Below are 15934 nucleotides of genomic sequence, written 5' to 3'. Positions count from 1 at the left end.
ACCACCGCCCCCCCCCCTTTTTTTTCTTCAGTGAAAATCAAATGCTGCAATAAAGAAGCGCAGGCAGACACCTGCCCTTCCCCCTTCCCTTTTTAATGTTTTCCAATTAGCGGCTGTCATGTGACCCTCCAGTTGAGCTAGCCCCTCCTTCAAAGTGTCCGGCATTTTCTTAGTTTCAACCTTTGAACCTCACTAATAATAAATCTAAATTCTGTTTGCCTTAAATGGAGACAGTATCTTTTTTGCTTTATCATTCTTTTCTTATAAGCTTGATGCTGTTTTGTTTTAATGTGTTAAAATAATTCAATATTTCAATGTAGATTTAGAAGTCTTTTTTTCTCCTACCAAAAAAAAAAAAGACAGCATATTTTCAGGGACAGATGAAAGTATAATTTGTGATTTTTATGATAACTGTTTTGTTGGTGAATTAACTGAAACACAGCATGATCTCAGATTTTTTATTTTTTTTAAGAGAGGAAAAGCCATAGTAGAGATAGAAGTCTTTTAATTTTTAATTTCAGTTTTTGGCTGGAATCCAGTTGTTTAGACAGTCATGCTAAATATTTTACTATTTTGCATCTCCATTTTATTTTTCCCAAACCATGGACATAATCTGGTAGCTAATGATGTTTTCCTGGAATCATGTTTGTGCAGTATTCTAATTCCATCAGTAGGTTCCAGGTCACACACACACAGCAGGCCCTCTCTTCTGCCCATGCTCCTACTGGTCCTACGGGTCTGCCTTGCTGCTTTGGATTTACATCTCTGGCAGTTTATCTTTCCATCTGTACTTGTTGGTACATTGCTAACCACATTCTCATCCTTACTTTTCCAGCAATAAATTTTTTTTAGAGTTAGAAACAGACAAGCTCTACTTCAGCAGGAAAGAGGCATGCTACTTAAAACTCTAGAATATTTTCTTTTATCAGAGGCCTGTATGACTTTAGCTTTGCAACCTTTAAAAAGTATATTATTAAGACCAAAACAGGAAGTATAGATAAAACAGTAGTTATGAGTGTACATTAAAATGCATTTGAGGTTGTGCTGGTTGGAGTTGTAAGCATACTTTGTGTGTGTTTGTTGATATTCCCAGTGCTTGGTGAATTCTGGCTGTCATTGAACATTTACTTCTCGTTAGAATACAAAGATTTACTTAGTATGGCTTTGGGGGCTTCAGACCTATAAAATAAATGAATCAAAAGTCTCACTGGCAAGAAAAAGGCAAAGTTGGTTTTTTTGTTTTGTTTTAATATATAGTTATTCCAGTTTTTCATTTGTGATCATATGGCCCAGGGTACCACAAATAGCATGGCTAACCACTGAAGAGTGACCAGGACAGATCATGGGGACAACCATGGCTGACACTGATCTAGTCCCCGAGTGTCATCAGATTTTGTGGCCTTTTGAGAAGGAGGAGATTTGTGTTTGTTTGGACCTGACAGTGTTTTGTTTCTGGGCTGCTCTGTGGGTGCTGGGGCTCAAAGCATCATGTAGCCCTCCTCCTCCATGGCCATCTGTCTCTCCAGCCATGGAAGCGCTGTTGACATGCTCCAGTCCCACTCTCAGAACTGTGAACAATATTTCCCTGTTTCCTCCTCCACAGAATGGAGGCAGCCTTCCCTCTGGACCAGAGCTGATGGGTGGAAGGGGGGGAGGCTGCTGTGGAGGCCTACTGGTGGCCCAGCACTTGTAGGGACTTGAAAGAGGGTGAGCAAGAAGACAGTGTCAGAGGATTCTGTGACCCGCTGTACCAGGGAGGGGCTGCCTTAGGAAGTAGCCAGGTGGCAGGGTCTATAGGAGTTTAATTCTGCGTTGGATGAGCAAGTTTACCGGAAGCAGACCAGAGCCATAAAGAAAAGCGACCCATTGTGTGTGATGTTGTTGTGTTTTATATTGTATAGTCTGTGATCTCCTATGTCCTTGTCCCCCAACTCCTACCTCAAAACTCAAGAACTCACTGGCACAGTGCGTGCCATTGTATGTCTGCCCTTACTCAGTGTGATGTCTCTCTGACCTCTGTAATTGGAAACTCCGGAGTGGTTATTTCCGGAGTGGTTATTAGGTGGGAGAGAGTAGAGGCAGATTGTTGGTTAAGAGACCTGGGGACTCAGCCATTGAGAGATTAAGAGCATGTACTGCTCTTACAGAACCTGAGTGGTTCCCAGCTCCAAGTGGCTCACAATAGCCTGTAACTGCAGCTCCAGGACCCAGCAGACCCCTGCACACGTGAATATACCCCACATACACAGAATTTAAATATTTTTTTAAAAAAACTTTATAGAGTAGGTGTTTAATAAAGTAACAAGTGACACATGTTCATAGTTGAATTGTTAGCTGTAAAAAAAAAAAAAAAAAAAAAAAACTAGAAAAAATTCCCATCTTCTAATACTTGCTTTTTTTCCCCCCAAGATCTGATTCCCTTTTGTTTACTTTGCTTTTTTGTTACTTTGTTAAAATGCTCTGATCAAAAAAACATCTTGAGGAGAAAAGGCTTCCTTTCATTTTACACTTCTGGATCCATCATTTAGGAAAGTTAGGGCAGAAACCACGGAGAAAAACTGCTGGATGGCTCGCTCCCTGGTTCATGCTCAGCGCCCTTTCTCAGCAGCCCAGACCCAGCTGCCTAAGGATGGCACTTCTCACAATAGCCTGGGCAGTCAAAGTCAAGTCCCGCAGACATGCTCCAAGGCCAAATGGGGTTGGGGGGCGGGGGAGTCCTTCCGAGGTTTCTTCTTCCCAGGTGACTCTTGGCTGTGGTGAGCTGGAGGAGCGGGGCAGAGACTGTCCCAGTGCTCAGTTCTGGCTGCTGTGCTCCTGGTGCTTCGCTTCTGTAATTCCTGGAGAGGGAGAAGAAAGTGATAGCAAGTGAACACACACAGTGCAGTGTTCTAGGCACCTGGGGCCGCCAGTTTGTGAGGTGCTCATGGAGTGAATCTTTGGGTCAGTCTTACAGATTAGGACGGTGCTCATGGAGTGAATCTTTGGGTCAGTCTTACAGATTAGGATGGTGCTTATGGAGTGAATCTGTGGGTCAGTCTTACAGGTTAGGAAGCCCATGCCAGTAAGGCTTTTTATATAACAACTACCCATGGACACTGCTACTTAGTGCTTTCTCCAGGAATCAACACTGATTCCACCCTAAATCCTTTCTTTTTCTAATACTGGCACTATGTGGACCTCTGGTAGGAGGTGCCTTTTTGACTTTTTGTATCAGAAGTTAATTGTGAGCATCCATCCCAGTTCTAAACAACATAGATGGCTGAAGTTATTCTTTTTTTTTCCTTATCAGCCATTCGTTGACACTTTCTGTGCAGAGTACTCATCGGGGCCCAATCCAGGGACGCTTGGAGTGGCTTCCCTTCCAGGGTCCTAAGCTGGGTGGCAGAGGCAGCCAGTCTGAGAAGAGAATGTGCTAATAAAGCATTCCTGTGGGCTGCGGGTGTGCAGGGGAAGGCAGGGGAGTGAGCATGCACTGGAGTGATTGAGAAAGGGTTTAGGAAACTGGAATCAAACTAGAACTTCACTTTAATCATTCAATAAGTGTTTGAGTGTTTGCTTATTTGTGTCTGTTAGACCTAAACTCTGCACCCCATAGGCTGGCAGAGGGACACCTTTCCAGCCCAGCTTCCCTCATCTTATGCGGCCGGCCATCGCTGTTGGCCTCCTACGCTTTAGGTGTTAGCCACACCCGCTCTTCCCTGAAAACAGACATTTTTCTTTTAATCTCTTCACACAGGCCCTGCATTACTCTTTTCATTCCATTTGGAGTCTCCACCCACCTGTTTTTTCTACATAAAATTGCAAAACCTCTCCGTAGAATTATGTGCTTCTCTATGAGTTCTCTCTCACATTCCATAGTCCATGTTAGGATTACCAGCTTCTCTCCCCACCCCCTCTCCCCTGCCTCCTCTCCCCTGCCTCCTCTCCCCTGCCTCCTCCCCGCTCCTGTTTTCTATTCTCTTCCCTCCCCCTTCTCTTTCCTTCATTCTGAACTTCCTGATGTCAACACCCCGTCTTAAAGTATTTTCGTATTTAGCTAATACCTAATACAATGGTGATGTTTAAAATGCATTTACTAAGTTCCAGTTAAAAATAGGAAAGACTCTGACTTCTGAAGAAAATGATGGACTCACAGAGTTAGGGGAGCATTAGTACAAGCCTTTACAAGTATGGGAGGTCAGCTCCCACATTTTCCCATTTTTTCCCCAGGGTATTCTTGAGGAGAGAGGGATAAGAAATATTTAGATAGAAAGATAGTGTGGAGAAGAGACAGACAGAAGCACAGGATAGCTTCAAGAGGACCTGGATCAATATCCACTGGCCCCTTCTGTCTCTTCAAAATGGCTTTTTATAGGAATGCCAAGGAGCGGGGCAAAAGACCTCCCCCTAGCATAGCCAAGTGCAGACCCTTCCAATCACCTGGTAAGCCAACCCTTAATTCAGCCCTGCTGAGTAAAGCAAGCTCAGATCTCACGAGGAAACGTTTGTGGGCTCCTGCATACAAGTGAAGAAATTAAGGCTCAGCATAATTGGGGAAAACCAAATAAAGACCAAGGATAGGAAGAGCTACATCCATGGAGGTTTTCAAAGATGACGGGTTTCTGCAGTGGAACTTGTACCTTGAGCTGAGCTGCCTGGCAACCAAACCCCAAACAGAAGAGCTAGGGAGCTGAAATTCCTTTCAGTCAAAAAGGAGAGCCTTGACTTTGTCCAGCATTGGCTGCTTTGAAAAGCTACATTCTCACAGGAATCTCAAGGAATCTCTAGACTCTACACAGATAAGATTGAGTCTCAACAACTACGGGAAAAAAAAGAAAGAAAGAAAAAGAAAAAAGGCCAGGGCAGGTAATGACCTCAACAATAACAATAATTTATAAAAATATAACTAAAGATTTCATTAAGGACATTCTGCAGGACCCCAAGTATATAATAATTAGACTTGCTGATCTGTCCGAAGTTGGACTATTGTAGTTCCAGTGAGAAACAGAAGTAGAAAAAGGAGCTTGGAGATTGCCCAGAGCTACCTGCTTCATTTACAGCAAGCTGGGAAGACAGGGGGCAGCTCAAGGTGGGGAGGGGCTGCCGAGCCCCCCGACGCCTCCCCCAGGTCTCCACTGCCCCTGAGTGGGTTCTGCCCTGACCTTGTCAGCACTCAGAGAAATGGATTAGGAGTCCTGGTTCCAAAGGAGACAGAGACCTTTCCTTCTCAAGATTGCATGGAAGCTCTTCAGACAGAGCATCTCATTGGGTGTCTGGAAAACACTAGCGGCAGATGCCTCGTGCTTCAGATTACACAAGCTCCCTGTGCATGGATCAGAACAGATGCTTGGAAATGATTCTTAGATAAATATATATGAAGAAACATGTACTCCTATTGGAAATTAAATTTCTTTTAAAAATTAGACACTTGGTGCACCATACAATGTGAACATTGTCTGGGCTATTATCCAGTGTCGAACTTACCGAGCATCTATTACATTCCAGTATCATGGGGCATAGAGAAGAGAGCAAGGTCTTAACTCTGACCTCAGCAAGTTTGTCCTTTGTTATTTGAAAGAATAAAACTGAGGTGTGTGAAATCTACTAAGGAATAAAAGCTCTACTTGAAGTTACAGGTGTTAGTATGTGTCCGATAAATCAGCACAAAAATCCCAACAGCTGAGTCACTGCGTGTAGTAGCAGTGGGGACCAAGCTGATGGAGAAGTGACAGGAAATGGTGCTACAGAAGGAGCAGACTACACAGAGGACTTCGTAGTTCCTGTCATGAGGAGATGGTGGCAGTTCTTGAGCAGCAGAGTGAACAGAGGCAGACAGTTTCTTGGATGATCAGAAGGGCAGAGGTGACAGTGAGGTGGTCAAGACCTGCCCTGAGCAGAGACAACTGGGCAGGGTGGTGAACCCAGGAGCAGTCATGGAGATGGGGACTGGCAGGTGACAAACCCTGACATCCCAGCCCTCTCTGCTGAGCTTCAGCTGAGTCTCTTCTTGTTCAACGTGTCTGTGAAGCATTGGGCAGAATGGCCATGTTTACCTCACAGCATTGTAGCTGTTGACTATAAAAACTTAAAGTCAGTATGTCGGGTCTCTGAGATGTAAACTGAAATTTGCTAGGAGAATTAAATTCTTACTGTATGCTTTCTTACTCGTCCATGTTTCTCCTGCTATTAAATGGAGTGAACGATGCAAAAAGAATTCTGTGAATCGGAGGAACTCAGTCACGTCTGAGCAGTAAATGATAAACCAGGGAACTGGATTCCACAGCCATGTGAACTCAGCAGAGCTTTGGGAAAAACATCTCCCAGTGGTGGAATTCGGGTATCGTGGAGAACCATGGGAGGGGGTTAGAAGGGGACAGTAGAGCATCATGGGTGCCAAGGCCCTGTGTTGCTAAGGAAACCATCAGCATGATGAGAAAAAGGATTCATACAAGTTCCTAAACACATGCGTGCAAAAGCACACACACACACACACACACACACACACACACACACACACACACACAAAGATAAACTTGAAGAAAGACTTTATATATTTAAAACATTAACTTTGTTTTCACATTGCTACTATTAGGAATAATTACCATCGTGAATATGTGGAAAATAAAGGTTAAACCCATTGATTCTTAAAGTCACCATGCTTAATATTTTGTGGATGAAGTTCCTTTCACAAAGGGCTAGCTTGTTCTGAAGCATGGATGTGTGTTCAGACAAAGGACACAGCGGCTGCCCAGCATTTGAAGCACCTGTTGCCTTCAGACATAGCAGTAAGTGACTGAGAGGGTGGCCTGTCCCTAGACCCTGGCGGAGCTTCGGGTTTCTATGAAACAGCACTTGTTCACTGTCTGATTTGCAGAAAGTGGATTAACATTACTCAAGAAAGGAGGGTCTGGCACTGAGAAGGATTGAAGTGGATTTGGGAATCTTCTAAGTATAAAATAATGCACCAGCAGAGAGGGAAGACCGAGTCAGTAGGCCGGTGTGAGCGTGTGTTCACTGTTGTGTTAGGCAAAGTCTGTTTCTCTTCATCAAAGCCGGGCCTTTTTCCCGACCTTACTGCACAGTCTCGTTAATTTATCGCCCAGTAAATATTAACTGTAACCAGATGAGATGACTTTATGGTTGGACAGTTGTGACGTGGGAGTCAGACTGCGAGCGTTCATTGCCGTCTCACTGTTATTTCCTGGATTACTGGGGGAATTTGACTTTGTTTTTTTGCCTCTGACTGCCACGTTACGTTTTGCCTGGAAGCCGTCTGTTTCGCTGACAGCGAATTCCTTTTGAGAGCTACTTTTATACAGTGAGCATCACTGCACCTCTGGATCTTGATAGCATTACTGCAGGAGCAGAAAGCAGCTTTGTGTTAGTAATTACCTAACATTGTCAGAAGCTGACTGCAGGCCTCTTCCTAGTGATAACAGAATAACCGCATAATGTAGCTTTATAGCACATGATTAATAGAAAATAATTACACGTCCTACAAAGGGATGCAATATTTCTTATAAATTGACTAAAATGGTTTCCTGTAGATTAAAGGACTCTTCATTATTTTATCAGTCCTCCTGAGGTACAGTCACTTGCCTGTGTTAGCATTTCAGTTGATGGCAAGAGCCGAATAGGGTGAAGGATACCAGATGGCAGACCTCGTACCTGAGATCTTGAGTGCAGTCAGGTGATGCGATGTTTCCTAGCCTGTCACGATTTAGATGGCAGTCTGGTGTGGGCCTCCCCTCGTTTCCTCTTCCCTCCCCCTTTTCTTTTTTTCTTTTTCCTTTATTAATAATGTTTGAGAGGTGTCTTTTAAATGATCCACCTGTGACTTTCTGGAACAATGCTATAATTAGTATGTGGATTTTGAGACAACATGGTATTTATTGATGGCATTGCTTCCCACCATTAACTGATCTGTCATTCGTAATCACATATGTTTGAGTCAAAGAGGCTGATTTCTTTCTTTGGAAGGAAACATTGCATGGTGTTGAATCTTGAGGCTGAAGTTTAGAAAACAGTTATAGTCCGAGGAGCATTTTCATCCCAATTTATGGGCTGCAGGTGGTTTAATTGGGGTTCCTGTTGCTCAGGGGCTCATGCCGAGGGTGGTAGGGATGAGCAGTCTTGTGACCTGCTCTGTAGCTTCAGTGCACAGCCATAAATCTGCCTCCTAGATTTTTATCCCTCTACTTTATCTCTTCTCTTACTTCACATAGAAGTATTATATGGAATTATTTATAAATATAAAGTAATATTCTGTTTTTTATTGTTACCATTTTCTGAATGAGATCTGATATTTTACAGCATTTTCGTGAGGTGTGTATTTCATAAATGTTTTGGTTATTTTAAATGAAGTGAAGCATTTAGGATTACTGTAATGTAACACTTTTCTTGGTCCCTGGACTGTTACATGTGAGGGATCAGTTTACAGCTGAGGAAGCCCCTCTCTGCCCTCTGCTACTGTGCTTTCTAGTTAGTTACCCCTATTGCTCTACCATAGATAAGAGCAGACTTTCTCAAGTCGTCTCTTGTCTGCCCCTGGTCGATGAGATCTGAATTTGAGGGTTTCTGCTCTTCTCAGGAGTGATGATAGGTCCTTAGATGGCAGTGCAGCTTGTAACCAAAGGAAAAGATTATAAAGTTCTATGAACTTTCTGCCGTGTATTTTGAGTCTGCCCTCCCACTGGTTGCCTTCTGTGTCTCCTCTTGGCAGGCTAGACCCTTTGCTCTTGTAATGTCATCAGTTTGAAAACACCTGAAGGCTGATGTTGGGTAAGAGCTTCCATACTCAGACTTACCGTCAGTCCCTTTTGATATCTTACAATGTAGCCCTTCGATCTGTCGAAGCTTACATGCGTTTGTTTTGGTAAGCATTAGGTTCCAATTGTATTCATTGCCTTCAAAACTGAGTAAGGGTGGTTTTATTAGGTGCCTACTAGGGTACAGCGATTGCTAGTCCAGCTTTCAGTCAGTTGATATTTCCTTTTGATGAATGTGCCTTGTGTAGATTATCGCCATCATCGTTGAGTTCTGGACTCAGTGTTCTCACTGCTTGGACAGTTTTGTCCACTAAAATCACACTGTTAGCGAACTTTCAAACTTAACGCCTTTCGTCCGCTGCCTCCAGAGCCAGTGCTGTCTCCTTATCAGAACAAGAAATCCAGGGCGAGCCTTTGTGCCCCTTTCTTCCCCTTTGTTCTCCAGTAAGCCTGATTCTGCTATTGCCCACCACTTTAAAGGACCCATAGATTTTATCCTTTAATTTATAGGTAGACTGTCTGTCAATACATACATGCTAATGTTGCTACATTTGTATTGAAGAATAGCATAATTTTCCTTGTGATGGTCAATAGCATACAAATCAATATGAATGTTAAGCCTGTGTGCCTATCAACCCTCCCTCCTCACATATAACTCAATGTGCATATGCACATTCATCTATGACTCAGATGTTGGAAAATCAGAACCTATTGAATTACTTTGGGGATTGATTTTAAAAATTTATCTTATATGAAAAATTAAATTTGGGCCTTAATGTTTATGCAGAGTATTGCTTTTGGAAGATATTATTCTTGAAACTTGTAATTCATTTTACTTGTTTGTATCTCACTAAACATAAATAAGTTTGAGATAAAAATACATTAGTCAATCTGGCAGACATATGAGGCCGGTTAAGGAGGGTTCACAATGCCTAAAGCAATGGTGTGTCTGTCAGTGGAGAATAAAGAAGAGAAGAGGAGGGCTAGGTTTGTTTATCTCACATTGTAAAGTGCAGAACACCTCATCAGTCACTCTGTTCACAGATTAATATTTTGCCTTTCAAACTAGAGAGACTTTGGTTTCCTTTTTTTTTTTTTTTTTCCCATTCTGCAAGCAAACCTAACATCACCTTTACGTTCCTCCCAAGCTTTGGCAGTCCAGAATCAAGAGAAACAGCAAAAACTTTGGGATATTATTTTCAAGAAGTCCACTTGTGAATTATTTTGTATTGGTATTTGTGAACTTTTAATTTTAGTATTTTTCTTATCTCTACTTTATCAGCTTAAAATGTATTAGGTTTTCTTAAGAAGGGCTGAATCTCTGAATTCTAAACCATCTAAGTTTTATGAGGAATTAGGAGTTTGTTGTCATGGCCCCCTCACACCCCCCTCCCGGAGTGATTTTCATCCTTGATAGACAGACAGATAAGAAGCTTCTTGAAGGTTCTGTAGCTCCTCCAGCTCCTGGCTTTAGCCTTACAGCTAGGAGCAGGTACCCAGGGCTGCACTGTGTGGAGAGACCGGGAGCCCCAGAAGCGAGCTCCTGCTGCTGTGGTTTTCCACGTCCTTGCACGAGCAGCTGCTTCTGCATTCTGCCAGAATGATGAGCAAGATTGTGTCGTACAGTAATTTAAATACTTGCCAATAACATGGCTGGTGTGTGTGTGTGTGTGTGTGTGTGTGTGTGTGTGTGTGTGTTTGTTTTAGTGGGGGGGGGTGTTTGTTTATTTTTGTTTTTGTTTTGTTTGTCCAGAAACAAAAAAGATGAAAAAGTTTCCATTTGCAGCTCCAGCACCTTTGACTTTATAAAAAGAAACATTTCTAAGAAGTTGCATATAAACAACATTGTGCTTACACCAACCTAAAGGTTAATACTGCATATTGTTTTCAATTAGGAATACAATAGATATGGCTGGTGGGTAGGAGAAATGAAGGGAGCCATTGGCTTGGTGCCTAAAGCCTATGTAATGGAGATGTATGATATTTGAGAGTCCGGGTAAGTACATTTTAATCCAATATTCTGTAATAGCTCTTATGTTCTCTTGGTCTCTTTCTTCTGAGGCTTTGCCTTTTCAAATCTTTGTAGTTTTCTGATAACCTAAGTATGGTGCCCCAAATCTGTTTTTGTTTTTGTTTTATTTTGTTTTGCTTCGTCTTTAATTTTTAAAAATGACTTTAGAGAATTTACTTTGGAAGTGAACAGATTATTTGGGGAAACATTCCTTTGATAATAACAGCTGTGTTCTCAAACCTCCTCCTCTCTAGTGAAATGCCACTTTTAGGGCCTTTCTGAGCAAATGAATGGAGAAACATTGAGCAAACATTCATTTTTGTTTGGCTAAAAATGTTATTTTTTTTCTAAGTAGGAAAAATAAATCAACATTTCTATTGAAGGAAAAAATAAAATAAAAATGCAACTTTCCTTTTGTGCCTACAGGGAAGTCTTCTGGGTGTCTGCAAGTGCTCTGGATTTGGAAACCCCCGCGAGCCTGAATGGCCCAGAGCTGCCTTCGTTTGCCTGTTTATCCCTGTCTCAGCAGCTCTTCTATATTGTCACTCATTAAAACATTCTAGATGTCAGATGAAGCCAGCAGGAATGGATTAAGTTAGATACAAGCAGTAGAGATAAGGCCTGTTGCTGTTTTTCAAATAATAATTAGTATCACTTTGCCCATTTGGTTTGTGTGGGAAAATGCATAGTGAATGTACATGACTCTTAGTCCCTGAAGCTGCCAGTGAAGGTTGTTATTTCTTAGTCATTAGGCATCTGTTATTTTTAGAGTGTTGCATATAATTTCATAGACTTTGTAAGTTTTGAGTCGATACTAAAGACTTCTTTAAAGCTGTGTGGATGACTTAATGTAGTTTTTTTTTCATAGAGTAATATGTTTTCATGGGGAAGAAAAGTTGTGCAAATTGTCACATTTACCTACTGTTCAGTAAGAAAGAAAAAAACGGCGGTAGCATTAGTAGAGGGAAGTGGCAGTATGCTGTCACTTGGTTCACAAGTGTAAACCAGAGCTAGGTTTGTGCAAAGTGCTTCAATATCTTAATTTGGTGATGGGCTTGCCAGTGTCTTCTACTGTAGTTCTACTTAAATTTAAGAAGTTCAAAGATTCATAAGAAAGCCCATCTTACCACTAATACCATGGTATAAACAACTTCAGTGTGTTTTCAAAGTATGAGGGCGAGCCGGGCACGCTCTTAGCTTACTGCAACATCACTGCTGGGCTGTCCCAATCCCGCCGTTAAATAGTAGTCCTGGCCGAGCCTCAGTGTGCTTCTCCAAACCAAACAGAAAAGACAGACTCAGGATGGCAGCCGTTGCCAGCAGTCACTGGAAGGGTAGGTTTGCAGAGTCCTGTCTGTCCCCTTTCATACAGAGTTGAGATCATGGTATTTTAACTGTCTCTAGAGATGCTAGAAGAGCCTTCCTCTGGATAGTGACTGGATTTTTTTTGCTGTAGATATAATCTACTGTTGAATCGTTCTTCAGCAGGTCCCAGCTTTTGCTTAACTGTTCAGATAGAAATGCAAATGAGCTGATACTATTTTTAAATCTCCACTGTTTATGTACAACTATATTTACAAGGAATAGTAAAGAGTGTTTATTTTACTGTTATAGTATAACGGTTGTGATCACTCAGTTTCAAAAGTAAAAGAAAAAAATCTTAACTTTAGGGGATGTGAATAACATAGTCCAAGTTTTCAGAAATTACGTTTGTAAAATTACCCTTTTCCTATGAGAGTGTCGTTTAAACGGGTTCAAATCATCTTCGCAGAAGTTAGGCAGGTAGAAGTGAACTCAGTGAGTGGCTGGCTTTTAGAGCCAGTGTGGGTTGAAAAGGAAAGCCTAGCCTGAGGTTACAGGTTTTGTGCCTTTAGCTGAAGTGGCCAGCAGATGGCAGCAGCCTGTCGTTTGCACATGGAATCACTGGGGAACCCCTCCCCCACTCGGGCCGACTGAGAAGCCCTTAGATTTCTGCCTCCTTTTCCAGTTATTCCAGGAGAGGGAGTCCTTTGCCAACTGATGGCCAGCATTTCCAGTACAGAAGCATGGTGCTGCTTCTGTCCAGACCGCCTCTGGCCTTTGTTCTTTTTTAACTTGAATATACATGGCAGATAGAAGGTTGGAACCAAAAGCCTTTAAAATTGGGAGAGACGAGAAAAATTGCTGTCCCTTGCGATTCGTGGGTGCTTTCTGTTCAGTTGATGAACTCATTTTTGTGCTGTGAGGAAGTTTCTCTCCACCCCTGACAGTACATCACATTCTCTTCAAGATCATAATAACATCATTAATGTGAATTTAAACAACGCAGCTTGTTAGAAAAGATGCTAATTGTTATGTTCTCATTATGTTTGCTTAGCTTTTATTTGTTTTTCTATGAACAGTTAGAGAGCTAATTTTTTTGAAAGGTGATTGTAAGTCATATTTTATATAGCATTTTGCTTGATCGCCTGCTCTGTACTGAATTTGTACTCTGTTACCATTAGATCTTACAATAATGTTCCACTCTGCAAATTTTTAAGGTTCAAATAAAGTTTAATTGTTTGCAAACTGTTATGATGCTAATAATTCAACAGCCTGCTGTGTTACTAATGAAATTACTTTGTTATGATTAATTTGGAAAATAGTGTGTTGATTGTAGTAATTAAGCACAACAAGGTGAAGTAAATGATTCTAATGCCATCTGGCCTCCACACTGAATGAAGAAATGAAATCGGGCTGTCATCTGAATTTATTCAAAGAAGTAAGCATCAGACAGATGACTTTCATTGCTATAGGGTTTACGCTTAACCACAGCTCACCCGTTCTGGTTTCACCACTTCGTGGCATACAGCATGGTTTTTTGTTTTGTTGTGTTTTTTATGAAAATAGTGTTGGCTGGTCCGGCAGTTGTTCTGAATACTTGGTTTAAACTGATTATTTTAATCATAACTCAATTACAGATAATTACACACAGTATATGGGATCATAGGGGGAAAATCACTTTTCAACCATCTGTAGGTAAACTAGATACACGTGGGTCTTTTTATTTTCTGTCAGTGGATGAACACTTTGGATCCGGCCCTTCCCAGAAACACAGCTCCCTTTCAGTTGTTGCTGGAGTGTCTGTCTGTAGGCAAGGCTCTGTTACCGTTTCTCTCCTGATTTTCATCTCACTGACTCTCACACCATCTAGGGTCATGATTAGAACTCGGTGACGCTAGAGATTCAGATTTAGAGTTCAGTCACTGGACAGAACCTGACCTAAGTCTACGTGTACTTTAAAAGCTTGCCCTTGACCGTGTGCTGAGGATAATTATGAGAGTGTGGATCGGGTGCAGCATCTCCAGACCCGAGGCCAAAAGACAGCTGCTGGTTCGGGGTTTCGGGCCAGCCGTACAGAGCCGTACAGAGCCGCACAGAGCCGTACAGAGCCGCACAGAGCCGCACAGAGCCGCACAGAGCCGCACAGAGCTGCATAGAGCCGTACAGAGCCGCACAGAGCCGCACAGAGCCGCACAGAGACGTACAGCACAGAGACGTACAGAGCGGCTTTGACTTCTCTTGTGTTCAGCATATCCAACAATGCTAGAAAGCAGACCACATGGCAAAGCAGGAATAATGAGATAAAACATGGTCAAGCCTTGGAAAGCCCAGCTGCACACAGAGGATAGAGGGGTATATATGTCCATTCTGTCAAAATGGTTTGTCAGACATAGCTTAGTCTGTCACTAGAGTCTTGAGTATTTAAAAGACAGAAAACAGATCATGTCTTGTTTTTCTCTTACATTTTAACCTGTATTCAAACACGTGGCAACCTGTCCACTAGCTGGGAAAGCTCATGTTACCAGGAACCCACAGCCAGGATATCCGTCAGAATCCCTCTGATGTCAGACTTTGCTGAGATGAGGTAAATACTTACCAAATGGTGTGATGACAGTCACATGAAATGCCGTGTCATTCATGCTGTGTTTAAGGGGCTATCCCTGTTTTCACTAGTGGATCTCCTCTTGTTGCTTAGATACAACCATGAGATGTGGCGCAGCATGGTGCAGGGCGTATGCTGTGCTTCCAGTAAATACCTGTGGACTGGTTTGACTCCATACACTAGGTGAGGACCTTAGCTATCAGAAGGTGGGGCATTTGACCTCTGTGCCCAGAAAGAAAAAACAAAAACAAACACACACAACCTTTCTGCAGTTGGTAATCTGCTTTCCAAGGATGCTCTTTTAGCAAATAAGCAGCCCTCTTCCCTGAGGCTTTACGTCAACGTGAGTACCGGGTTTGTCAGTAACTGAGCATAATGGGAGTGTACATGACTTCCAGGTTGAGCTATGGCACCGCACTAGCCATTTGCTCAAAGTTGTGTGACTTTCAAATGAGAGACACAGGTGGCCCAAGGAGCTAGCAGGCATCTAGCTCCTCTTTCCAGACCATCCCAAGTTACCAGCGCCCTCATTCCCGTTAGGTAGTGTCAGAAGAGCTCCTCTTCCTACCTCTTATCCTGGAAGCAAGCTTGGTAGATTGTCTGTCACCTTGCATGGATCTGACGGGAATTTCTGAGTCAAGTGTGGTGGCATATGCCTGTGGTAGACACAAGCGTATCAAAAGTTCTAGGCCAGCCCGGGCTACAGAGCATCATCCTAGGTCAAAAAGAATCAATAAAGGAAAAATCCTGAGAGGAAAAGTTTCACAGGTCCAACGATAATTTTTGTCCTGAAAAACAAAAACCAAAAGCCTCTACCCTCTGTTTTCTCAAAAGTCATATGATTATGTTAACTTGGGTGTTTGGGGCCCCAGATGAAAGTCGCCTCTGTTGTAGATAGCCCTGGTCATACCCCTGTTTAGCGTCAACCCATGACGTTTACGAGGCTGAGCACACGGAATATTTGTACATATGGTAAAGCTGTGGAGACAGACAGACATCTCCCCCAAAGCCCTTCTCTCGAGTGTTTTCTTAACATCTCGACTTTGGATGCTATTTCCCTGTGTTTCTCTCCCCTCGTTTTCAGAGTTTTCTTTTTTTATTATCCATTACTCACAGCGGTAATATAGCGCTGCACTTGTCTGTTTCCTGTTTATTGGCCTCAACTTCGTAATATAAAAATATCACTCCTGTTAGAGTAAAAGCAGGTGCCACGTGAAGCTTGAACAGCAATTTACCTCTCATTTGAGAAAAATGTCACACAGGTACTCTCAG

The 15934-nt window shown here is 42.4% G+C and overlaps 1 protein-coding gene across 1 annotated transcript in view; it reads left to right on the top strand.

The window, feature by feature from the left end:
* The window catches only part of Skap2 (src kinase associated phosphoprotein 2), a 160348-nt gene extending 147789 nt beyond the window's left edge, over nucleotides 1-12559 (top strand). Inside the window, exons 12-13 of the mRNA XM_059257845.1 lie at nucleotides 10643-10743; nucleotides 11185-12559. Coding sequence (XP_059113828.1) covers nucleotides 10643-10735 — 93 coding nt within the window. The 3' untranslated portion in view covers nucleotides 10736-10743; nucleotides 11185-12559. The remainder of the gene's footprint in view (nucleotides 1-10642; nucleotides 10744-11184) is intronic.
* The last annotated feature ends 3375 nt before the right edge of the window (nucleotides 12560-15934 follow it).

Source organism: Peromyscus eremicus, chromosome 3 (assembly GCF_949786415.1).
Source record: "Peromyscus eremicus chromosome 3, PerEre_H2_v1, whole genome shotgun sequence".
Taxonomy (NCBI): Eukaryota; Metazoa; Chordata; class Mammalia; order Rodentia; family Cricetidae; genus Peromyscus; species Peromyscus eremicus.
This window is presented reverse-complemented; position numbering and strand designations above follow the sequence as displayed.